This window comes from Andrographis paniculata, unplaced genomic scaffold, assembly GCF_009805555.1.
Source record: "Andrographis paniculata isolate CXL003 unplaced genomic scaffold, ASM980555v1 Contig87END, whole genome shotgun sequence".
Classification (NCBI taxonomy): domain Eukaryota; kingdom Viridiplantae; phylum Streptophyta; class Magnoliopsida; order Lamiales; family Acanthaceae; genus Andrographis; species Andrographis paniculata.
This window is the reverse complement of record NW_026137625.1, coordinates 2,340,122-2,367,067: the sequence shown is the minus strand read 5'-3', so window position 1 is coordinate 2,367,067 and position 26,946 is coordinate 2,340,122. Positions and strand designations below refer to the sequence as shown.

At 32.1% G+C, this 26,946-nt stretch overlaps 3 protein-coding genes across 4 annotated transcripts; 2 read left to right on the top strand and 1 right to left on the bottom strand.

Moving 5' to 3' along the window:
- Positions 1–210: 210 nt before the first annotated feature.
- LOC127242702 (GTPase-activating protein GYP1) lies at positions 211–6,248 on the bottom strand. Its single transcript, XM_051262357.1, has 10 exons — positions 5,968–6,248; positions 4,971–5,121; positions 4,701–4,890; positions 3,574–3,644; positions 2,790–2,927; positions 2,618–2,709; positions 1,868–2,139; positions 1,497–1,582; positions 1,231–1,332; positions 211–655 (listed from the first exon to the last, which is right to left on the bottom strand). Exons 1-10 carry the CDS (start codon positions 6,069–6,071, stop codon positions 494–496), a joined length of 1,368 nt encoding a protein of 455 aa, XP_051118314.1. The 5' UTR covers positions 6,072–6,248; the 3' UTR covers positions 211–493.
- An 8,024-nt stretch (positions 6,249–14,272) lies between these two features.
- Positions 14,273–16,597, top strand: LOC127242739 (UDP-glycosyltransferase 90A1-like). Its single transcript, XM_051262417.1, has 2 exons — positions 14,273–14,740; positions 15,471–16,597. Exons 1-2 carry the CDS (start codon positions 14,282–14,284, stop codon positions 16,374–16,376), a joined length of 1,365 nt encoding a protein of 454 aa, XP_051118374.1. The 5' UTR covers positions 14,273–14,281; the 3' UTR covers positions 16,377–16,597.
- Positions 16,598–21,179: 4,582 nt separating this feature from the next.
- On the top strand, positions 21,180–25,071 carry LOC127242728 (uncharacterized GPI-anchored protein At1g61900). 2 transcript variants are annotated; one of them, XM_051262399.1, is made up of 8 exons: positions 21,180–21,508; positions 22,396–22,529; positions 22,640–23,494; positions 23,571–23,816; positions 23,920–23,964; positions 24,075–24,212; positions 24,655–24,702; positions 24,781–25,071. In XM_051262399.1, the coding sequence occupies exons 2-8, from the start codon at positions 22,496–22,498 to the stop codon at positions 24,852–24,854; spliced, it is 1,440 nt and encodes a 479-aa protein (XP_051118356.1). In that variant the 5' UTR covers positions 21,180–21,508; positions 22,396–22,495; the 3' UTR covers positions 24,855–25,071. The 2 variants fall into 2 exon arrangements, with proteins under 2 accessions (XP_051118356.1, XP_051118357.1); XM_051262400.1 differs by having other exon boundaries at positions 21,181–21,508; positions 23,920–23,934.
- Positions 25,072–26,946: the final 1,875 nt, after the last annotated feature.

Below are 26,946 nucleotides of genomic sequence, written 5' to 3'. Positions count from 1 at the left end.
ACTATCTGGTTCCCAATAAAAATACTATTTCTTCTCCCAAATCATAATATTAAAATAGTATTATTGAAACTAAAAATTCAAATAAAAACCCTAATCTCAAACCCAAAGCAAACAAAATACTGTATATTGTAACCTTATAAATTTCTAATATTCAAAATACTACAGAATAAATTTTGGCAGCAGAATTGTAAGTAAGCAGAGCATCCAACAATCAATCAACCATGGATCCTAAGAATTAGGCTATTACAAAATAATAATAATAATAATAATACATAGAAAAACATCATTGATTTCTTGAGCAGTAAACTCTAATAATAACACCAATATCAACACAAATGACATTGCCAGTCAAAAACAACAACTCAAAGAAGATGGGGCATCCATTCTATCTGTGACTGTGGGGATAATAAAAACACACAAAGTAAGTAACCAAACTAGTAGCAACGAACACATTTACCATTACCATTAATTAGCTCTCCTCACTCGGCTCAGCTCAGCTGGCTAAATGGCTCGGGGAGTTGTTGAACATGGTGTGCCACATATAAGCTCGGGACAGCACCATCTCCAGCTCCACATGGCTCCAGTTAAGAGTCGGAAGGTGCTGAATGAACATCACCATTTCTTGGAATTCAAGCTTCTGTAGCTTGTCTGACCACTAAACAAGACATTTTCAGTAAGTTTTAGTTCAGTCTACAAGTGCAAACATATGGTCAATCACATAAATCTGAGGAATATAGCTTCAGATTGTTATATAATGGAATATATGTCGGAAGTGATGTGTGTTTGGTTCCTAGTTTCTCTAGAAATCTTACTATTCATAAAATAATTTTACCCGTAAAATATTACATCAAAAAATAATTATAAATACATCACATCAAATACGTATTCAATTCAAATTTGTACTATTTTCAACCCCAAACGTATTGCTGATGAGCTAAGGAAATCATGCAATATAATTCAGCAAAATTCCATACAACAAACTGATATGCACTCTCCAGAAAAGACTAGCTCGTCTAAAACAAAACAATATGAAAATACCCAACATAATGATTCAATGAGCTTCTAGACACATTAATCTGCAGATTGCACAATATATCAGCTGAAAGAGTAACAATCAAGGTATAAAGTGATTCTGTTTTTTTCTTTTTAGGTATAAAGTGATTCAGTATGCATATACTCTGTTACTCAACTTTTAAATGCCAATAAAGAATTCGGGCAAAGTTTTCTTACCGTTGAAAGAAAGCTGGCAAATATGTAGACAAGAAAGTCTGGTAGTGCATCTCCTTCGGCAAGATATGTGTCCCATAAACGAGTAACTAGATGAAATGGAATCTACACGATATGTAAACTGATTAGGGACAAGATTCTTTTTCCACAATATGGTTAAAGCTGATCATAAGGCATCAATACTTCCTCAATACAGCATCAAAGGTTTTAATGTTGATTTTCTAAAGTACCTATTATATTAAAGCATGAAATGGAGAGTGTATTCAAACCTCTCGTATAAGAAGGCAATTGAACCAGCGGAAAGCAAACTGAAGAAACTCAAGCCCCTGGTCCTCCATGTGCCTTGAGACAGGTTCTTCAAAAAGAAAGGGAGAAGATTAATTTTTGCATTTATTTTCATTTCTTGTTCTCTCCAGAACACATTTTCTTTCCTCACTGATTCCTTAACCAGACATACTGTTATTACTACTGCAAATGTTCCATTTTTGCAGCTATCATCCAAACCTCCATGTTGACGAAGAAATGGGAAACTTGAAAATGAACAGCGTAAAATGGGATTTATGTACACATAAACATAAATCGATGAAAAAATGATATAGAAAAAACATTTTTTTACAGGGATTAGTTATTAAAGACATACCATCAATCCTTCTAACCAATTCCTTCAGCTTAAACACAAGTCGCTGAATTCCAGGCTGAGCAAAGGTGTAGTGGTCTTGCATGCCGTCAAGCATCTTGGATAGGCACCAATAACAGTCGGCTTCTACATTTGATATCTTCTCAGGAGAAAGATCGGCCATTGACCATGTATCAATACTACCCTCCAGGTATTCTGACAAAAAAACAACTAAGAAGGGTGTAGCAAGATCATTTATTCCTTGCACATAACCGCTTGCAGGATGTCGTATAGCCCTGGAATAAGATAAAAAATATATATATATATGTAAGTGTAATATCACTAATTGGCAAAAACAAATTGACCAATTTCACTGATTATGTACATTAATATAAATCTATAAAGCACAAACAAATACAATTTTATACAAGCAAAATCATAAACATTCTCATAATTTTGTGTAACTAGTTAAAGTCACATTCATCCACAAACATTTGCAGTCAAACAGGAGGATGGCGTCAGGACTCGAGGCTTTTCTTGTTGTTAATAGAATAGTTTGCATATAGTAACTATCTCAAAGTCTAATTTTCAGCACAAAGGTTTATAATACTTCAAGTCAAAAGAAAAAAATGTTACATTCTCTTGCAGAAAAATACTGTTCTTGGAGTCCATGATTGCATTTTGTTTTTTTTTTGTTTATTTTTTAGTTCATTTTGCTTATGTGGCTTAGCGGGCTCTTCAAAATGAAGAAAATGCTCTGAGAGAGAATCTAACCAGATGTAAAGTATTCGCTCCAGCGACTTTTGAACTTCAATTTGTTGAAAGAAAGAGACATCAGGAACAGTTCTGGGACAGTCAACACCAATCTAGCAAGTATTTAGTGTAAACATTAAGTAGGTTGTGATGATAATTGGAATTACAAGTAAACAAATTAATGATTCGAAACCTGGCGAAGCATGTTAATCTCTTCATCCGTACGGTCTATATCAGAAATATCATAATGCTGAGCAACACAATCAAGATACTCCTGGCGCTTTCTTCTCAAAACTCCCTCCCTTCTATCTGAATTAGAGGGTGCATATCCCTGTGGTCAGTTAATATTTAATTCAAAAGAACTTTTATGCATAAGAATACAAATCAAGCGATCATAAATACTAGTTATTGAAAAGAACAAGGAAGAGAAACTAAATATCACTCAAAAAGATAAAAGGAAGAGTTCTCAACTGTTGCAGCATTGCAATTCTGATACTTTTAAGTATGGTAATTTAAAACTATACGCATTTACTTGGAAAGCTTCTCCAAAAAGTTATATCCTCACGACAGTTAAACCACTTAGCTTTTCACGACGATACATATAACACTAAGGGACTTAGCTGAGTTGCCACACCTTTGGGTACATTGTAGTTTATACATCACAAAGACTCACAAAAAGAAAAACTTATAGTTGAATGATATTTAAGAAATTCTTTAACATGTGAACTGCAAAAGAAAATTCACAGGGAACCAAAGTTTTCCAAGGATGATTTTAGAAATGGTCTGGTTAGTTTTTTTCAAACAATAAAAATTCATAAAATACCTTAACCAGTATTCACTCGCAAAACCGAACATGATTGGATGGTTAAATCTGAAATATTACCATCATATTTGGTAGTGGTACCATCTAATAAAGCTTTAAAACAAAATAAAAATCCAGTGAAGTGTAAAGAAATGCAGTTAAGATCCATGCATACCAAGAGAAGTCTCCAAACAGTTGGACGTAAATATGGAGGCACGCCACTCCATGCTAACTGCCGCAAATTTTCTGTGAGAGAAATGAATGAACAATGTAACAATGAGTCAAAATTAAACCAAGCCATCCTACTAATGTGGAATCCGAGCAGAGACTTTAGTAGAACAATCAATCAACAGTGACCCCTACAATTCTACAAAAAGTCAAACAAAGAGCATAAGCAAAAGTATTATTCAGAAAAAAGAGAAAATATATGGATGCCATCCATGAAAATTAGTAGAATACCAAGAGCACTTCTTGGTGCATCCATAAGAATCAATGTAGCAACAAACACAAAATATTATGTTTCAAGACATAGATGCGACTAATCTAAAAATGCAGAGAGATTTACAAAACGTTTTCAACGCAAACAAGTCATATCCAAATAATAATGGCCTATGCTGCTTAGTACCTCGTGTGTGTGCACGAGTGAGCTCGTGGAAGCTACCAGTACAATATATTCAGAATTGTTTCTGCAAAAGGTGCAGAAAGAAGACCTCATATTCTTTGATATTACTAAAATTTACTGGTTCATTTTAAAACATACTTACATGGATGTCAGACACAAGTATTCAATCTCATAAATAACTCCACATAGACAAGGGCCAAACCGAACCACCATATTTTAGATTAGAGAGTTTACATGAAAATAATTTACCATCTAAAATTCAGAGCAGCATCAGACAACAAATTTAATAGCACCCCAGCCCTCACTATGCACATCTGATACATATAGCAACTAATGGTCCTGCCCAGGAAAATGAAACTGAAAACCACAGCCATCTATAACATTCAAAACACAATAATATACCATATGCAAAGAAGCGGCCATCCAAAACTGAGGTTGAATTGAATATCATGAAAGGAAACACTATGTTTTAAGTTATTAAAAAAAATAAAAAATAAAAAATAAAAAAAAAACTACTATGTTTTAAGTTACTTACATTCCTAGAAGATTTGAGGAAAACGTTCTGTGTTTGAAATGCATTATCCAATTTTAGGAATAACATAACCACATGAGATAAGTTTGCAATACGATCATCGTCATGGAACTTCAGTAAATGAGCAAAAGAAGAGATAAGTTCAAACCTAAATATACAGTGGGCCCGGATAGTTCCTTTGTGAACTTCATTAGCCTAGCTGAGTCTGTAGATCTAGCTCCCACTGTGAATTTGGAATTATGAATCTCCTTTGAAGTGCTTTCACTATCCATGGTTTCAGATTTAGCTTCGTTAACAGACGAGTTCATGTCTGCACTTCCTCTGTTTTGAAGTTTTTCCTAAATGTAATTAATATGTTAATAACGACATTATTGTTTCCATTTAAACACATTATTGTATGATAACTTAAATTTTGAACCTCAGTTAATCTATCCCCGTGTTCACCATGGTCATTATTGCTCTCTGAATACCTCCTCCCTGTGTTTGGAGAAAGCAAAACTGACTGATCTGGAGGTTCGGATCTCCGCGTTATCAATATCTTTCCAGGGAAGCTCCGACCCTTTAGCAACCTGTGAGTCTTAAGCACACGTTAAGTACTCATTATTATGAGATACTTGTATAGTCAAAGACAAATCATAACATTTGATATCACAGCAAAAGCAAGCACACCTTGCTTAGAGCATATAAAAAATAAATTAGAGGCAAGAACAAGACAGCATAGCATAAAACTATTTCCCCGAATCTCATGGATAAACAAAAAATATCCATTATTATGAAATTATTAAGTAGTCTTCAACCAGCACAAGTTCAGGACAACCTTTTCTAGAGTGAATCAAAATATATCATAGAAACAACCCTTCAGTAAGCAAACATCATAAATTACACAATATCACATAGAACAAAACAAAAATAACATAATATCTATATATATATATATAAACCCACATATCAAGGAATCAAAACAAAATCCTTCACTCAGAGGCTTCATGGCTGTGAACATTCAAAACACCTTCGAATAGCAACGAATAAAATCAATTTCAGATCTTTCAACTTTGGAGTACCAATTTAGTAGCAGAATCCACTGAACAAACTAATCTTCTAATATCGCCGCCTTATAAATAAACTTGGGAATAAGAGGAATAGAAAATCTACACACAATTTACATGACCAGCTGACGGAGAACAGTAAAATCGGCAAAACATTCACTGATCTCGAAATAAAACTTAAATTCACAGAAGCCGGTTTCAGCATTTCGTCGAATATATAATGCCCATTCAAATCGGGCAGAAATCGAAGAAATCACAAAGGCAAAACCAAAGAGCACTAGCAAAATCAACGAAGTCCCAGTTTAAACTAGATTGGGGATTTGGGGAGGCAAATTGCTGGATCTAATCAGCGAAAACATACGGGCTTACCCCTGAACATTTCTGAGAGTTTGATTGAATCTAGAATCAAGAGCGGAGGGTGAACCAGGAGATTCCTTGTCTCGATCCTCTTCTCTACTGCTGCTGTTGCTCATGGCTTTCCTTCCTCGTTCGATCACGAGAGAACGGACATCGCGAATCTGCTACTCGATCTTCTCTCCTGACACATCCTCCATGATGATTTCTTTTGTAAGAGAAAGTATTCCTCAAATTATCACTGAATTTGCTGTTTTCTTCGCCGATCGATTATTAACATCCGTCTTTATTTTATTTTTATAAAATGTTTGATTTTGTTTGGTTTGTAGAATAGTTTGGAGAGATTTTTTCGTTTTTTTTTTTTTTATGTAAATTATAAAAATAAATATTAACAAATAATGAGTATATGTTTTAAGATATATATTAATTTATTTTCATAAAACAAATAAATTTGTATTTAAAAAAAAAAAAAAAAAAAAAAAGTAATAATATTCATCTATCACAAGCCAAAAGTGTTTCTAGTTACGGGATGTTTGCGAATGTTTCACGTTTTCAAGTCTCTGTCTGTTTAGTGTATTTTACTTCATGGGAACGAGAGTATTAGATTCAACCGAAAATTTATATTTAATTAATTGTTATTATTTTTATTATAATAATAAATAAATATTATTAAATAAAAAGAATGAAAATAATAAACAATAGTTTTAGTTAGAACCGAATTAATAATAATAATAATAATGTGGTTAATGTGCTGATATAAAATTTTTAGTAAAGTACTAAACATAAAGCATTAAATAAAAACATAGGGTATGTTTTTTTAGATGTGTTTAGAAAAAAATTAATTTTAGTTTAATATTAAAATAAATAATGATGGAATATTTTGAAATATTTCGGAATTTATAGAGTCTAAATAGTAAAATTCGGAGTTTGAGGTAAAAGAAACATATCCATAGTTACCATATATTGTTGTAGCCTTGTGGCACATAAATTAGAGGTAAATGACATTCGTATAATCACTTTGTTCACTTAGTTTTTTTTGTTTTATTTTTATAAATTTATTTATATATATATGTTAGATATAAAAATTGTATTGATAATATAAAAAATAATATATATGTATATAGTATATTTTTTAAATGATTTTTATAAAAATTGTGTCGATAAAAAATGTGAGCAAACCTAATATAAAGAGATAATGCACACGTATAAATATTAGTAATATATAAAATGTTAAATAAAAACACTGTATTGTATAAATGCATTACATATGTTAAATAAGTGTCGTGATTTGACTCATCTAATATTGTAATCGGTTCTGTTAAATAAAAAATATTTATTAAATTCAATCCCTACGCGCAAGATCTGACGGTCACGAGTCCATCTCCACACCATTAAGTCATCCCTTACGGGACTCTCTGCCATTCATTTTGCCCCTCAAATGATGAGTTCATATAACAAATATACTCCCCCCGTCCCATAAGAACAGTTCAATTTTTCATTTTTATCCGTCCCAAAATAAATGTATTATTTCTTAATTTAGTAATTATAGTACCTACCTAAAAGTACCATTTCAACTTACAATATATTACAAAAATGTCACCACTTTTTTATTACACAATATTAATAAGGGTATTTTTGTTTTTTTTTTTACTACAACTCAATATATACTAATATTAAAAAATTTACGTGTAAAAAGTAAATATTACTCTTTATATGGGACGGGGGAGTATTATATACGTAAACTTACATTCTCTATTTTCGTAATCTAAAATTATTGTGCTATACAAAGAGGTGTACATTGGTTTATTATTTATATACTATAATCTGTTGCAAAAATAACACCAACAAAAATAGCCGAAATACATACGATCTCAATCACTTTTTTTTTTTAAAAAAAAAAAGCTTTTCTCCTCTCACTTTCAGGCCGTAGCTTCCGACCGTCATCCTTGAAATCATCACCGTTACTGCATTGTAAATTTTTTTTAATCAAAGACCAACCGAGAAAATAAAACAAAAATGCACAATCTGCTCAAAATATCGAAGAGTGTTTCCTCTCCCAAACGAAATTCAAGAATTAAATTAAAGTTAATGTATTTGGTAAAATTAATATTTTAGTTTTGTGTTTTCGAATTCATGGTATAATCTAATTTTTATTTTATTTTATTTTTATCATGTGCCTCTATATGGTTTGTACAAGCTTATGTGTCCGTTGAGCTTAGTTCGATATCGTAATCCACTATCATTTCAGATATAGTTATTTGATGTATTTTAAAGTGTAAGTAACCTTATTGTATATAAATTAACTTTTATTTTCATTTTAGGTAAAATTGTTTATAACTCCCCTGTGGTTTTAAAATTTAGCGTAAAATCTCCTTATACTTTAAAAATTGCATGGTACCCCCTTATACTTTAAAAAACGTTGCATGAAACCCCACCACCATGAAACTTTCCTCGTGTGATAAGAAGATGATTTCCTATCTACATGTTTTGCATGGCAGAGAGGGTTTTATGCAATATTATTTAAAGTATAAGTAAGCGTCATCCAATTTTTTAAAGTAAAATGGGGATTTATGCTGAGTTTCGAAATCACAAAGTGGTTTCATGCAACATTTTTTAAAGTATAAGGGGACGTCACATAATTTTTAAAATAGAGAGGGAATTTACGCTGAGTTTCGAAACTACAAGGGAGTTATGGGCAATTTTGCTTTCATTTTATTAGGTTTAAGTTATAGTAAAATGATTGCATTTTAATTTACATACATATAATATTTGAATTTACAAAATTCAAATAATCATACATGCATGCGTGGATTTTTTCGGGCTAAAAGTATTTAACTTTTTTTTAACTTGACAAAATAATATTTGACTCGAGTCTATTTTTATATTTATGTTCTGACAGGTAGCACGTATGGCCCACTAACATACCGTATTTTACTCAAATTTTATGCCCTACTTATGTAATGAAGTTATATTTAAATATAATTTATTTGTGTTATAATTTCTAATATGAAGATTAGTAACCACATAGTTAATTGTCCTTGAACACTTTTATAGTCCAATGACTATACTTAGAAGTCCAAATAGTATATATTTAATCCAAATTAATTCAGTCTATTTGTCTATTGTATTTTCATTCGCCCTGTTAGTCGATTTTGAAAATTATAAATTTAATTTAAATTTTATCTATTATATAACTAACTAATTTTCCAACAAATTTAACCATCGACAAGCACCTCAGAAATGCTTATCATATAGGGCTACAATAGTGCAAGAAATAGCACTAAAATACCAAGAGAGACCATAGGTCTGTTTGTGCAGGAGCTTTTTTGGAATTACGATTCCCCAATAATTATACTATCTCCGTCTAATAAAATCAGCACTATTTATTTTTTGTACGTAATTTTTTTAATATCAGTATTATACTGATTTATAATTAAAAAGATAAAAATGTTCTTATTAGATTGTATGATATAAAAGTAATGACAATTGTATAATATTTTGGAAGTTGTAATGATATTAATTATATTAGGTTAGTAGTACAATTACTAAATTAGGAAATAGTATCATTGTTTTGAGACGAACAAAAATAGAAAATGGTATTTTCTTATGGAAAGGGAAGAATATTTTATATTTTTTACACAATTTTCTATATCTCACAGAAAAAAATAAATTAAAAAAATTAAATACTTAAAAAATAAAATAAAATAATATATTTTATATTTTTAATATAATTTCTTGTATCACATACAAAAATCAATCCATCTAAAAATACTGAAAAAACAAAGACCATATTTCTCTAGAAAGAATATTCTCAACATACCCAACTGTATAAATTAATCAATTATAAAAATGGGTATAAGTAAATTTATTTATAAAAGGGAAAATTAAAAAATTTACTTAGATATGGAGTAAAACTTTAAAAGTAGGGACTGAATAATAACTTTCAAATAAGTATGGGCTGATTCTACAATTGACACTGAGGTTGGGGATTTTAAAATAACTTTCCCAACGTTTATCGCTGGAAAGTGTTGAATTATGTCATTTTACATGTTTAACCTGCCTAATTAAATTAGGAAAATTATTATCGCGTGAGGGATAATTTAGTGATAGTGTGGGGTTGACTCGTGATATTGTGAAATAATAGGTTCGGTTCTTTCGAATCTTGTCTATCATGCATAATTTAATTTGTAGACTATTAAGTTCTGGTGGAATTTACCCGGAGCATAACATCATCTTTACAGACTCAAAAGTATTTAGGAAATACATTGTTTTTTTTTTTTTATCAAAATAATAATAATAATTTTGGATGAGTAAGAAAGTATAATAATATATATATATATATATTACAAAAATTTTGGAATACAATTTAGTTACTTGTCTCGTAAAGGACGGCTTGGTGATGTCGAGGTTGGATATGTGACCGTGAGGTCATGGATAGATCTAATTTGCAGGGTATTAGGTTCGGCCGGAAATTTACCCAGTGCGTATTTCCGAGTAACGATTGCGGATTTCCACATCATAAAAAAAATAAAAAAAAGGAATGACTTCTTAACATAACATATTACTCTATTTATTCCAACTGAAAATATTTTTATTATTAGTTTTGTCCATACCACTAAAAAAATATCTCTTTTGTTATCGAAAAATGTATAATTATATAATAAATGATAAAAATATCATTGCACGTACAATTATTTATACATAAAGTAGACAGAACAAAAATATCAAAACTATTTTATATATTTTCACTAATCAATAGTATTATTTTTATTATATTACAAAAACACAAAAGACTACTTTGGAGTAGAACAAAAATGAAAAAGTAGGTGTAAATTAAAGTATGTAGTTGTGTTGTATGAGTATTGAAATCAACAATATATTGCGCTATCTTTGACTATGACATATATTGTATGTGTTGCATTTGTCTTATGTTAATATAGAATGGATAACAAATATCATAGTCAAAAGACAACATAATTTATAATTGATTTTAACACATATAGTGTATTCATACAACACAATTATATTTTTACTTATGTGTTGTGTGTCCTTATATCTGAAAATTTTCAAGATAAACACAGCTTTACAATGTGGTTATCGTATTGTTATAGCTTCTGTGTGTTAAACGAACACTAACCTATGGTTGAATAAGTGTAACGACTTAAATAAATAACACACATAATTTTTTAATCTAATTTTGTATAAATACCTACATTTTGGAGACTCAAATCCATGAGCATGGCCGGCCCTGGCCCCGGCGAAAGGAGCGCCCGCCCAGGGCCCAATCTAAATAGGGTCCATTATGTATTTATATTATATATGTAATATTTATATATACATATTATTTGATTTTAATATACTAATAGAATAATGTGGTTTGATGATTACATGTTGCATATGCTAATTATTATATGAAAACGTAGTACAAATTAATAAAAAAATGACAAAAATATTTATACTAGTCTCTTATAACACTATTATAATGACATTTGCGCAAGAAATTATACAAATATAAGGATATTTTCAATGTTAAGTACAATGACGCAAAAGATAAATGAAACCCTTAGAGTCGGACGCATGAAGTATTAATTAATACTATTATTAATATTTTGTATAAAATTGTTAGAAGTTTTATTTTATTCAATTGTTTATATTTTATTATAGATAAAAATATATTATTTATAAATATTGTTTAGACAAAATTAATACTCCCTCCGTCCCGAAACTAAATATTCATTTGCTTTTTGCACGTAATTTTAGAAATATTAGTATTATATTGGAATATAATATGAATAAAATAGAAATGACTAAAATAACCTTATTAGTATGTGTGATATAAAGGTAATGACATTTGTGTAATATATTGTAAGTTGTAAGGGTATTTGTAATGTTAGGTAGACAGTACAATTACTAAAAAAGGAAATAGATACTTTGTTATGGGACGGACTAAAATGAAAAAATAGATACTTTGTTATGAGACGGAGGGAGTATTAATATTATTATTGATATTTTATCTAAAAATAAAGGAAAAAGTTATTTTATCTAATTATTTTTATTCTATTATAGATTAAAAATATATATATACTTCATCCGTCCCTTAACTATCTATTTGTTTGCTTTTTGCACGAAATTTTAGGAATGAACAAAATAGAAAAGATTAATATAACCTTATTATTAGAGTATTGTGTGATAAAAAAAAATCATGATATTTGTGTAATATATTGTAAGAGTATTTTTAATGTTAGTAGAAAGTATAGTTATTAAAAAAAAGAAATGAATATTTTGTTATGAAACAAATTGAAATAGAAAAATGAATAAATTGTTAAGTGACAAAATAAGTGAGACTAACAAAAATAAAAAATGAACATGAAAGGTAGGACAAATGGAGTATTAGTTTGCGTTATATTTATATTATACTAATATAGAATGAAGAATACATTTCATAGTAAAAAAAATAACATAATTTATAATTGATTTTCAACCTATATATCCCATCATATAACTATATTATATATTATTAATTTGTGTTACATTTATATTATATTAATATAAAACGAATAAAATATTACATAGTAAAAATACAACATAATTTATAATTGTATTACATGAATATATATATATATATTCTTAAGATTTTACTTTTCATTCTTTATTTTTTTGTGTTTATCTATAATCGCCAAAATATTATTTAAATAAAAATAACTAAAACTCAATTCAGTAATTAAAAGTAATTGATTTTGATTTTGATTTAAAACCAAAATCATATTGTTCAACTTGCATTGTTCTTAATAAAAATAAGTATATCAAAATATTTTTAATAATAATAAAAAAAACTCAAATAAAAAGCAAACAAACCCCACAACACCATAACAATGCATATCTTTATAATGTCAAATACTTCTACATTTCCTTAACAATGTATCTATTTTTTTCATTTTGGTTTGTCACATAACAAAATATCTATTTTATTTTTAGTAACTGTACTATCTACCTAAAATTACAATTATTCTTCCAATTTACAATATATTACACCGATGTGATTGTCTTATATTATACCATATTAATAAAATTAGTTTAACCTTTTTACTTTTATATCTATTATTTCCCAATATAATATTAATATTTCTAAAATTTTCTAAAAAGGAATGAATAAATAGATATGTGAGGAGAAAGCAATTGTTTTCATTTAATTTTTTATTTGTTTTATTTTTATTAGAATATAATAATATTTTATATAAAATTAATATAAAAATCATACTGAATAATATTAATTTTTATTTTAAAAAACAATACTCTCTTTTATTTGTAAAGTTGACTTTTGTTTTGCTATTCTTAATTTTTTTTTAAAAAAAATCAAATTAAATATTATTTATTTATTATATTATATTAAAATTTATTTTTATATTTAAAATGTTATTTCAAAAATTGCATCAAATAATTATTTAAAAATTTTCCTATTAAAATCAAAATAGAAAAACTAAAACTTTACAAATAACCACATTATTATTTAAAAACATATCACGTTAGACCACATCATTTTGTAAACACATAATTGGATCTTTTGTCTTTAACCAAATTATCGAAAGGACTTTTTGAAAAAAAAAATATATTTTTTATTCTTACAAAATATCAAATTAAATATTATTTTAATATAAAAATCAAACTAATTTTTCTCACACTCAATCAAAAGAAACATAATACTCCATTCGTCCAAGCTAAAAGTATACATTTACTTTTGGCGCGGAAATTAAGGAATAATAATATTTTAATTATAATGTGTAGGTAAAAGTAGTGAAATGATATTTTTGCCTTTATTTTTTTGGTATAAAAATAATGATGTGATGTAAAGTAGAGATATTTGTGGAAAAAATAGGTTATTTAACGAAATGGTTACGACTTTCCAAAATAGAAATATGTATACTTTCTAGCTGGACGGAGAGAGTATTATTTTAAAATCATACCACAGTAGACCACATCATAAATATATACTTCTTCTGTCATTTAACAATATATCCATTTTGATCCGTCCATAATAAAATATCAATTTCTCTTTTTAGTAATAGTACTATATACCTAACATTACAGATACCCTTACAACTTACAATATAATTACAAATATTATTATTTTAGTTATTTTTATTTTATTTCTACTATATCCTAATATAATATTAATATTTCTAAAATTTCGTATAAATACACATACGGCGCAACATGAAACACGACTGTGATATCAAATTAAATTATATATATAATATATATAATTGTACTGAATATTATATATATTTATGTGCACCTTGATTATTGGTGAGGCTATCAAGAATCAAGCAGAATGGATTCTCCTTCCCCACCTCACCTTCTTGTCTTCCCTTTCATGGCTAAAGGCCACATCACCCCACTCCTCCACATCGCCGACTTATTCCGCCGCCGCGGCGCCGCCGTCACCCTCCTCACCGCCCCCGCCAACCGCCCCTTCATCGCCAGCTGTCTCTCCCACCCCGCCGCCATCTCCATTGTCGACATTCCCTTCCCAACCAACATCCCCGGCATACCTCCCGGCATTGAGAGCACCGACCAGCTCCCCGACATATCCCTTTGGCTAGAACTCGTCGAAGCCACAAAGCTAATGCAGCCGCACTTCGAACAGATCCTACAATCCCTGCATCCGCGCCTCACTTTGATGATCACCGATTTCTTCCTCGGCTGGACCCTCGACTCGGCTAACAAATTCAGCGTCCCCCGGCTAGCTAATTATCCCATGGGATCCCTCCCGTTGTGCGTATCTAGATTGGTAATGTTACATTTTTTAAGAAAATTTCTTAGTTATATACTTGATTGATTGCAGATTCTGTGCTAATCCAGTCAAGTAGTGCTGATTTAATTGGTCAGCATGTGTCATCCATATGTTGATTACTCCTATAGTATATATTGATCCAGTTAAATGAGCAGTATAACTTGACTTGATACATTTAGGGTGTGTTCGGTTGTGGAATTATATCCCAAAATTACTATTTATCAGTTTTTTCACACGAAAAATATCAAATCAAATATTTATTTTTTATTTTTTATATTATATTAAAAATTATATTTATATCCCATCGTACCACCGTTTCAATTCAAAATTTTTATTATTCAAATCTCAATTCATGCCAGACAAACATACCCTTGGATTCATATGTTAATGAATCAAAATAATCCTAATACCTATAGATTTTACACTTGTACTATAATCATAATAATTACTTAACCTGTCATTCATTTGACTGGCTATGAATTTTAAGAAAAATAAGTAGAAATAAAAAATTTATTTTTTTTAGATAAAAAAAATAGCATATTAAAAGAAGATTTGGTACAAATTTGAAGAAAAATAGATAGAAATACAAATTTTTACTTTATTAAATAAAAAAAATAGCATCCTAAAAAAATTGATAATAAATTTGGATGACGGACTTATATTATCTGCACATTCATTTCATTTGAAGTGATTAGATGGAGAATGAATAAGCTACCTGTGGTAACAGGTGCCTCAGGGGCGATTCAATGTCGAGGGAGAGAAGATCAAGCTTCACGATCTGCCATGGATCGACTTGAAGAAGGGAGATATTTCGGCGGTCTTCATCGATCCGGAAGGAACCAAGGGAACCAAATATCACGACCTCACGTACGAGCACAGCAATTCCACGATGAACAGCTACGGCGTCGTGGCCAACACCTTCTACGAGATGGAATCGGAGATCGTCGATTTGTGGAACTCCAAAATCGGTCCACCGCTGTGGTGCCTCGGCCCCGCCGGAGCTCCGACGGCGCGTGAACCGAGTCAGGCAAATCGTCGAACACCTTGGTGGATATCCTGGCTGGACCAGATGGCGGCGGAAGGGAAGCCGGTTCTGTACGCGGCGTTCGGGACTCAGGTGGAGATCTCCGCCGCGCAGTTCCGGGAGGTCCAGGCGGGCCTGGAGGAATCCGGTGAGAATTTCTTGTGGGTAGTGAGGAAGAACGGGTCGGATTTAGAATTAGGGTTTGAGGAGCGGGTGAGAGGGAGAGGAATTGTGGTGAAGGAGTGGGTAGATCAGCGGGAGGTCCTGGACCACGGGACGGTACAGGGATTTCTGAGCCACTGCGGGTGGAGCTCTTTAATGGAGAGTGTGTGCGCGAAGGTGCCGGTGGCGGCGTGGCCGATGATGTGGGAGCAGCCGCTGAACGCGGCGGCGGCGGAGATGGCGGGCGTGGCGGTGAGGATTGAGGAGCGCGATGGGTTCGTGACGAGGGAGGCGCTGGCGAGGGCGGTGAAGGATTTGATGGAGGGAGATGCTGGGGAGAAGGTGAGGAAGAAGGTGGAGGAGGTCGGCGGCGCCGCCGTGAGAGCGGTGGAAGAAGGCGGCTCTTCCTGGAATGCGGTGGGTCGGCTCCTTAGCCAACTGGCTTGAAGGACTTTTGTGTAATTTATCATTTTCTTAATCGGCCCATAACTGTTGGACACTTTTCATTCTAATCTATTCATAAGAATTAGACATGTTTCTAACAAATGTGTTTTCGGTAGGTGTACTCGATTTAATTTTTACTTTATAATTATTGTACAAATCTAAAAATTAAAATCTACCTCTATTAATCTACAGGGTAGGTTAAACCGTACTCTTTATTTTTCTCGCAAAAATTGTCGAGATTCTCTGCAATTCGTCAAGTTTATTCGGCAATTCACAAAATTAAAAATACACGCTGGTAGGTGGCACATAAGGCAATATATACACAACATCGATGCTTGGCATTTCGATTGTAGATTTACAGGGGCTTAATACCGGTGGGGAAGGGGAGTAAACAGCGGCGACAACCGGACGACACACAGGTGAGACAATCTCGACACCGTCTCGTCGATTTAGCGTGATTTCGGATCTATTATTCTCTGTTATTTGAAACTCGACTGAAATCAGTGCAATTCAGATAAAAACTATATATTAAAAAAATATATTTTTATCTTTACGAAAAATATGTATATTTCTATTTATATTTAAAAGTTTTGTTTTTCTATAAAATTAACTTTCAAATAAAAATTATTTGACAGTTCAAACATTACTTTTTTGAGTTCACCATTGCAATTGCTTTTAGGTAGGGCCGGCAAACAGATCAGGTGGGGTCGGGTTCAGGTTCGGGTCAGCTTTCTCTGCAATCCGTCAAGTCCATTCGGCAGCAACAATTCACGAAATTGAAGATACACGCTGCTAGGTGGCACGTAGCAATATATACAGAACATCGGTGCTTGGCATTTCGATTGTAGATTTGCAGGGGCTTAATCCCCGCGTGTCAGTGGGGAAGGGGAGAAAGCAACGGCGACAACCGGTCGATACACATGTGAGACAATCTCGACACCGTCTCGTCGATTTAGCGTGATTTTAGGTCTATTATTCTCTGTTATTTGAAACTCGACTGAAATCAGTGCAATTCAGATTAAAACTATATATTAAAAATATATATTTTTATCTTTTACGAAAAAAATATTATACTTCTATTTATATTTAAAAGTTTTATTTTTCTATAAAATTAACTTTCAAATAAAAACTATTTGACAGTTCAAACATTACTTTTTTGAGTTCACCATTGCAATTGCTTTTAGGTAGGGCCGGCAAACAGATCAGGTGGGGTCGGGTTCAGGTTTGGGTCAGCTTTCTCTACAATCCGTCAAGTCCATTCGGAGCATTCACGAAATTGAAGATACACGCTGGTAGGTGGCACGTGAGGCAATATATATACAACATCGGTGCTTGGCATTTCGATTGTAGATTTGCAGGAGCTTAATACCGGTGTGTCGGTGGGGAAGGGGAGTAAGCAGCGGCGACAACCGGTCGACACACATGTGAGTCAATCTCGACACCGTCTCGTCGATTTAGCGTGATTTTGGGTCTATTATTCTCTGTTATTTGAAACTCGACTGAAATAAGTGCAATTAAAATAAAAACTATATATTAAAAAAATATATTTTTATCTTTACAAAAAATATATATTTTTTTATTTATATTTAAAAATTTTATTTTTCTATAAAATTAACTTTCAAATAAAAACTATTTGACAGTTCAAACATTACTTTTTTGAGTTCACCATTGCAATTGCTTTTAGGTAGGGCTGATTAGGTGGGGTTAGGTTCAGGTCAGCTTTCAACGGGTTACAAAATTTTTGACCTGAATCTGATCCATTTAATTAAATGAGTTGATATTTGCAACCTTAATATGACATTTTATTAATCAAGTCAACATGAATATGACCTGTTTAACCCGTCTAAGTCTGTTTAATTTAAAATTAAAATTTCTACTAACAAAAATTTCAATGCATAATATATACTCACTCCGTCCTGCAAGAAGGTTGTCATTTGGTTTTTGCGTCATTGTATTTAATATTAAAAATATTTTTATATTTGAATAATTTACTTGACAAATATCATTGTATATGTATTATAAGAGACTAATAAACATATTTTTGTTTTCTTGATTTGTACTAAGTATTGATATAATAATTAATATTTAAAGATCAATACGTACAAAATCAATGACAACCTTCTTACGGGACGAAGAGAGTATACATATTAAAGCAAAACATTATTTATTTATATTATGAAACCGATATTCTAAGAGTAGAATTAACAAATACTAAGTAATAGTACACAACACAATCCTTTATTTTTTTATTTTTTTATTTTAATAAAGTTAATCATAAATATTGAATTGTATTGATAACATTTAGAAAATATATTTAATTTATTATTTATTAATTTTAAAATTAATAAAATACTATGATTTTTAAAAAATAATACATATATAATGAAGTTAAGAATTAAAAAAAAATAATTGAGATGAATTTCTTTGTTATGGGTATAAAATTGAGAAGAATATATTTTTTGATGTGACAGAGAAATATAATTGGTAAAAAGTAACGAAGATACTCAAATATTTTCATTGCAAGTACTCTTATCTATTCTTTTGTTCATTTCGTGTGTGTTAGAGCGGACAAAATTAGACACGATCCAAAACCCGATCCGAACTTGGGACGAAAAAATAGTATTTGGGCAAAAATATGTACTCTCCCGCACCTAGAACTAATTATATTCATTTATTGCAAGAGTTCTAAGATTGAATAATTAAAGGATAGAAATATATTCACAAAAAGCAAAAAGCATAATATTATTGTTTACTTATTCTCTTTTGTAGCAACACATTTGCTATTATTATTATTATTATTATTATTATTATTATTATTATTATTATTTTCCAAATACAAATGAATATTCTCTAAGATTCATAACAAATTTACAAAATTAATCTTATTTATTATTGATCATTAGATAAATTAAATTAAAAAAAATCCAACCGTGCATATTTAATCAACGACGGCGTACACGATACTGAATTGTAGAATTCAGCATTGTGCTGACAACAAACCGCAACATACGGTGTGTTGTCAGACAACAGACGGTGTTACTACTGGCATCATACAGTCTGCATTACTATAATACAAATACAACACATGCTATAGTCTTATATAACACAATCAATACTTGATTTCATCACACCGCATACTATTATACAACACATTTGTAATTATAAATCAACAACGCAAATACAACACATGAACTGACAACACATGCTATAGTCTTATACAATACAAATACTAATTGATTTCAGTACACCATATATTGTTATACGACACGCTATAATTATGAAGTAACGTCATATGTCATTATTATACACAACATGTGCCGTGTATAATAAGACTTTATGTTGTTTCTATATACTACGGGTGTTGATTCACATCAGCACCCTAACCGTTCCCTTAATCAGCACTGTTCGACATCAACATAGTACTATATTTGAACAAATTAACAACGTTTTGATCTGGTGCCAATTTATCTTAATCACAATATATAAAGCTGATAGGCAACACATGTTTGCAAATAACATAGGGTGTTTTTCTTTGATGAGTTTAAAAAAAATCTGGTTTGAATTTAATATGAAAATAATATTTGATGGTGTGTTTTGTGAATGAAAAAATTTATTTATTTTTTCAAGAAAACGCAGAGTTTAAATAGTAAAATTTGAGAAAAAATTGCTAAAAAAAGATACCCATAATTCTAGTGTCTATTCATATTATCGGATGTATTGTATATATATATATATGTTATTAATGTATGAAATTCGGTTTATTAGAAAGGGTAAAACTTTTATTTTTTTTTGTCCGATCATATGGACTGAATCCAATGGCTGCCAATTTCCTACATAGTTTGACATCGCAATTTTCTCGTAACCGATTGCAACTGTCCGAAAATGTGTATAAAAACCACTTTTGTGCAGATTGGCAGCATCTTCCATTGCCAGAAATTTTAGGAGAAATATTTAAAGATCACTTTAAATTTCTTGTATTTTGCTTTTTCTGGTATTGTATCTAATATCCTAATTCAGAAAATTTATCAAGATTTTCAAATTATAAAAACCAAATTCGAGTTTTTGATTCGAATTTAATTATATAGGGGATGTTGCATGATGCTGATTTTTCAACTCTAACACACGTTGTATGTACAAACAGTACACACTATTATTATATACAACACATATTGTGTATAATAAATGTATGTGCTAATTTTTTATAATAAAAAGTATGGTGTATAAGAGTATGTCACGTGCTATCAACTGTTTTTTGTGCTGTATGAGACTATAACATGTAAGGTTAGTTTATGTGTTTGTATTTGTATTATATTAACATATACAATGTGCTATCTATAATAATATTGTGTGCTGTCAGACAACACACATGTGTTCTTTGTTCATGTGCGATATGCACTAATACCATGTACTTTCAAACAACAAACCATATATATTTTATCAATGAAAATATGCTCTATTCCTATTATCTTAAAATAAATTATGTATTTCTATTATTGTATACTAAAATCATGTCTGGACCGGATCCACAAAGACAACGTGAGAATCTGGTCATCGTCCACTCCGTCCATCGGACAATCCCTCAGCATATCATCGCAAAATAATTAAATGACAACGGCCGATGACCGGAAAAAACATAAAAAATCGAAACAAGAAAACAAAACGTGTGCGAAAAGGCCGAGCCGAAGCGAAGCCAATTCATGGCCGAAAGGGAAGGGCAGGGGTGGGGTGGGGGGTGGTGGTGGTTAGGTGGGCCCCCCTCATCACTTTGCCAGGACAAACACTTTCCGTTTCGGTAAATACAAGAAAAAAACAAAACACGACCCCAAACGAAAAACACCAAACCGGAAAAGAAAAAAGAAAAGAAAACGATACACTCATCAAAGCCAAGAAAGAAAGGAAAAAAAATCGCAGCATCAGCAGCAAGCCGTAGTAGTAGAAGTGTATTTCTCTCAGTTCTTCTCGACGCCTTTATCCCCATCGTCATCATTCAGGGTAAGAACAACTTTCCCCAACTTTGCTAGGGTTTTCCCCTTTTCCGCCCTTTCCCAAATCGCGTCCCATTTCAGTCGCTCGCACGGCCTCCACCACTGATTCCGCACCCGGAATTCCATGGGTATCCTCAGATTTCGTTCCAGGTATTTGTTTCCGACTCCAATTCACTTTATCGTTTGATGAATTGTACACGATTTGTGAATATTGATTTTCGATTTTGGGGGATTTTAGAAATTGGATTATGGAAAATTGGATCTAAGAAGGTTATGAGCTGCATTTTACTATTATTGTTTTTTTCGCATTTCCTGTTAATTTGGTTATTTCAAGTTTGGATGGAATTTGTGTGGATGTTTTGCAGGATTTAGGCTCTAGGGTTTCCATGTTCATATATGAAATGAAAAATTGCCCTGAAAGAAGATGCCCCTTTTTATAGTTAGTTCTTTAATAGGCGATTCTTTAGAGATTTTGCCCCTTTGGAAAGGGATTTGATGATGCGTATGCAGATTTTAAGTAAGGGTTTGGGAATTGTAATTTTGGGAAAGGGATTACAGACAGATTCATTTTAAGCAGTTTACAAACTTTAGTAAATCTTGGAAAGTTTAGATCTGAAATTCCTATCTTTAAGTCCTTTCATGGTTTGTACACAACAAACTTTGATGTCATTAAGGATGAGAGGTGTTCATAGAAACTGGATATCAGCAAATCTTTTCTGTATGTCATTGCAAGGATTTTGATGCTGTCATAGTCGAAAAAGGCGTGCATAGAATTGTTTGCAAAATCCCAAATCATTGAAGGAGGATTGCAGTAGTGTATCATTAATTCCGTTTTTATCGTTTTCAAATGAAATTGATTCTTCCTTTTCTTGAAGGTTAGCTGTTGTTGGTATATAGATAATCGTCATCTCTGATCTGTGTACGCTCGTCCATCTATATTTTGGCATGACTAATATAGTGCACTAATTGTTAGATGTTGTTCAGTCCTTCCGGTTATAACTTCCATGTGTTTCCGCGGCTAAACCTTTATTTTATAGGGTGGAATCTATTGATTCGACTACCTTCCGAAGAACCTGTTAAAATCTTTCAAGGGCTATCATGTCAAATCTTGGTACTTTCTGAGGATCAGGAGGCGTTATGGATTGTGTAAAATCATTTACTCGACCTGGGGGTAAGTTATATTGTTTTACTTTTCAACCTTTTTATCGAACATGTTGTTGAAAGTGTTTCGAGTGGAATTGTGTTCTATCCCTTTTCTGAATGCATCGATTAAATTCGCAGAGTCTTGGCTCCATCTATCGCTACATTTTGCTATATGTCTGTCTGCCTTAGAGAGTGCCCTGGCTCGTCAGGCCCCGACAGAATCGATTAATATTTCTTCAGTATCTCTACGACCTAGCCCTCCAAAAAGTGGAATCTTTGGGCCCATCGAAATATCGCCTGCGGTTATTCAAAACTCTTCCTTTCCGGTCGGATCTTTTCCTCCTATCTACCCCTCTTATCCGAAAACCTACGATCCTGTCCTGACAGGGAGATGCCCGATTAATTTTTCCGTTATCTCGGGTGCTATGGAAAAAACGGCATCCGATTGTGAGCTGTTATTAGCAAAATACGTCGGAAATGTCATATGCTGCCCTCAGTTCAGCAGCTTGCTCCACATATTTCAAGGGTTCTACAGTCAGAGTACCGGAAAATTAGCGCTGCAAAATGCAGTCGCCGACGATTGCTTTCAAGATATCGTCAGTATTTTAGTGAGCAAAGGTGCAAATGCCTCGGTTCCAGCCATCTGTTCGACAAAATCCGCCAATCTTACCAGCGGATCTTGTCCTGTGAAGGATGTAGAGTCGTTCGAGAAAATGGTGAACACCACTAAACTATTGGAGGCGTGCAATGCGGTCGATCCGCTTCGGGAATGCTGTCGCCCGATCTGTCAGCCTGCGATTATGGAGGCCACGCTTAAAATCTCCGGAATGCAGTCTTTCATGAATGACAACAAGAATTCTGTCGGACTTTCCAATCACGTCGATGTTGTCGGCGACTGCAAAGGAGTTGTCCACTCGTACATCTCTAGAAAGCTATCGTACGACACGGCGAACAAGGCTTTTCGAATATTGTCGTCCTGCAAAGTCAACAGAGGTACGTGTCGTCCATTATTACGCAGCCAAATCTTTTATATCGTGTAAGGGTAATTCTAATGTCGTTGTCGACGCAGCTTGTCCTTTGCAGTTAGAACAGCCGTCAGAAGTAATCCAAGCGTGCCGAAATGTCGCTGCTCCGAATCCTTCGTGTTGTAGCTCGTTAAATACTTACATTTCCGGTGTCCAAAGGCAGATGTTGATAACGAATCGGCAGGCAATCATGTGCGCAGCTGCCCTCGGGTACATGCTGCAAAAGGGAGGCGTAATGACGAACATTTATGAACTTTGCGACGTTGACTTGAAAGATTTTAGCCTCCAAGGTTAGGAATTTTCCATTTTTGCGCGTCGTTTTTGGTTTGAACTCAGCCGTGTTACTAATCTCATTTGCACTTTCTCTGTTCCTCTGTTTTCCGACTGGAGCAGCGGACGGACACCAAGGTACTAATTTCCTTCCCCTTCTTTTAAACGGTAATTTGGATCCTGATTCCTCAATTAGATATTTCTTATTCCTCGTCAGTATATCAATGAGGGCGGGATTTAGGTGATTTATATCTTCGAAAAAATACACGCTAATGCAGGGTGCTTGCTACGAAGCCAGCCTGCGGATATGGTTTACGATAACATATCAGGGTTCAGTTTCATCTGTGATTTGAGCGACAACATCGCAGCTCCGTGGCCATCCTCGTCCTCCCTCACTCCATCACTCTGCGCTCCTGGTAAACTGATCCGAAAACTTTATCGTGTGTTTGTTTGTGGGTTTGAATTTTTGAATAGTAAAAAGTTGAATTTGAATAGTGGTTTGATGTGATATAAATAGAGGTTGACGTGATGTTTTGAATGTAAAATAAATATGTAGTATGATATAAAAAAGAAAAATAATTGTTTGATGTGATATTTTTTGAGAGAAAAAAGAATCTGAATAGTAAAAATAATAGTAAAAATATGTGGTAAAACCACAAAAGAACACAACCTTAGGGTGTGTTTGTTTGAGGGTTTGGATTTTTGAATAGTAAAATTTTGAATGTGAATAGTTGTATGTATGTATTAATATCACAAAATAATTATTTGAAAAGTGGAAAATCTTTAAAAATTCACAAAAGAACACAACGGAAAGGCCTTAAGCCAGCATATGCCCTAATGAGAGCTGGATCAATGCAGAGATGTCTTTGCCGGCGCTGCCAACATCAGAGACTTTGCACAATCCTGGTACGTCTTATTTACTTACATACTGTTTGTTCGATTCGGCTGCGGATCAAGCTGAGGAATGTGAATGTGTGTGTCCAGGTTGCCGAGGATTCGCCGTGGATCTTCTCGTGCCGATTCTTTCGATTTTTGTGTTCAGTGCATTATCGTTTTAATGGGAATTTGCAGAGGGGTGAGAGAGGGGTCGCTCGCTGGCCATGGGAACAGTTTGTGTGAGGTACAGAGAGAGGGAGAGGAAGGGGTGTTTAAATTCCAGCATTTTGGGCTGGTGGTTGGTTGGTTATATGTAAATTTGAGCATATATATATATATATATTTCATGTACAGTAATAGCTTCCATCTATATCATCATCACCATCTTCATTTTTTTCAGATATATATATATATATATATGTATGTATGTGTGTGTGCGCGTATTGGCACTTGGCAGGGGATGTGGTGCTTGTGATTATATTTTAAACTTTGGAGTTCAGATGATGATTGAATCTCACTGTGTAGTGTGGGCAGGGGGCAGGGGATCATACTAATAGGAAGGCAATTCGTATTTTCGGATCGGGTCGTGTTCGTGTCGGGTTGAGTCATGGGGATAATTAAAAAGCTGTTAATTTGAATCCGACCTGAACTCGAAATTTGACATGAAACCCTTGACTCGAATACAACACAAATTCTTTGAGGTCGAATTCAGGTTGACCTGAATTACTTTCAGCTCATCCGAAATCCGAACAAACCCGACACGAAATAGATCCGAAAATTTTTAAAACCTTAAGTCAACTTAAAAATATTTTATTTTTATTTTTTATATTATTTTATATTTAAATAATATAAATATTATTAATTAAAATAATAATAATAATAATTTCAGATTAACTTGAAACACAAAATACGAAATCTGACCTAATTTTTATATTTCGAATTATCAGGTCGACCCGAAATACGATCCGTACACAACATGATTTTTTTTTATATTTTGGGTTTGGGTTGACCCGATTTTTTGCAGACCCGAAATACTCAAATCCGAACCTGAAATTTTTCAGGTGGAACAGATTCGATTTTTCCGGTCGGGTTTAATTTTGACACTTCTAGAAGGAATCCATTTATACAACATATTTTTTGGAATTTCAGAAATTTTTAAGAATAATAAAAAATTAGTATTGTATACGATATTTGTGAGAGAAAAAAAAGTATTTGATATAATATTTTTTAATTAATTAAAATAATGCGGAACTCTTAATTTGTTGTCTAAACAAAATTTTTTTATTTTGTATACGAATTTTATGTTTATTTGGGTTGAATTAGTAAATATAATATTATATTAGTTAATTTTGATATAAAATAAGTATATTTTGAAAAATATGTAAGTAATTTAATTAGGAGAGAGAAAACTTAAAGTAAAATAAGGTGGGTAAGTAGTGATGGTATTATTTATAAAGAGTGTCTAACGTGTGCTATACAAATTATTTTTATATTAAATTATATATTAATTTAATACTTTTTATAAATAATATTTATATTTTTTATACATATAAAATATATTATTCAATAAATCAATTTAATATACTTTTTATTAAATTATAGATTAATAAACTATATTCTTTTAAAAATATGTAGTAATAAAAGATGAAGAAAATAAATATATACATACATTTACATAAAATACACTTTATTTTAACAAATAGGCGTAAGAAATGATTGACGGGAAAGAACGTGAACAATTCTTACCTAGAAGAAAAAAATTTTACCCGGAAGAGAAATAGCTCGAATCGATTCTCAAACCCCAGGAAGTCTTACCTGCGATTGTGTTCGAATGAGAAGGTAATTTGTAAATTTTTATCCTAAACCATATTCCAAGTGAGGGCATAAAAGTCCTATCTTGAAATTGGGAGTTCTATCACATTATACACGCAAAAGCAGCGCATGTATTCAATGTTTTGTCAAATCCAGACGGAATGGAAAAAATGTACATATTGTTATATTTCATAAATGTTAATTATGCAAAAAACTGAATAAAAGGATATTTCGTGCAAATTTTTTATAACACAGAGGTGTCTATTGGAATTTACCCAATATATTATTATATTCGCGAGTTGAATGGCCTAGGAATTTCTAAGACCATTTGAAATACAAGATAAAATCCGAACCTAAAATTAATTTGCCTCAGAGCTCTTTTAAATTCCGAAACAATTTTTTCGAAATTTTTTGAATAAATAATGGTGGTGATTCTGAAAAATGTCAAATAATATATTGCCC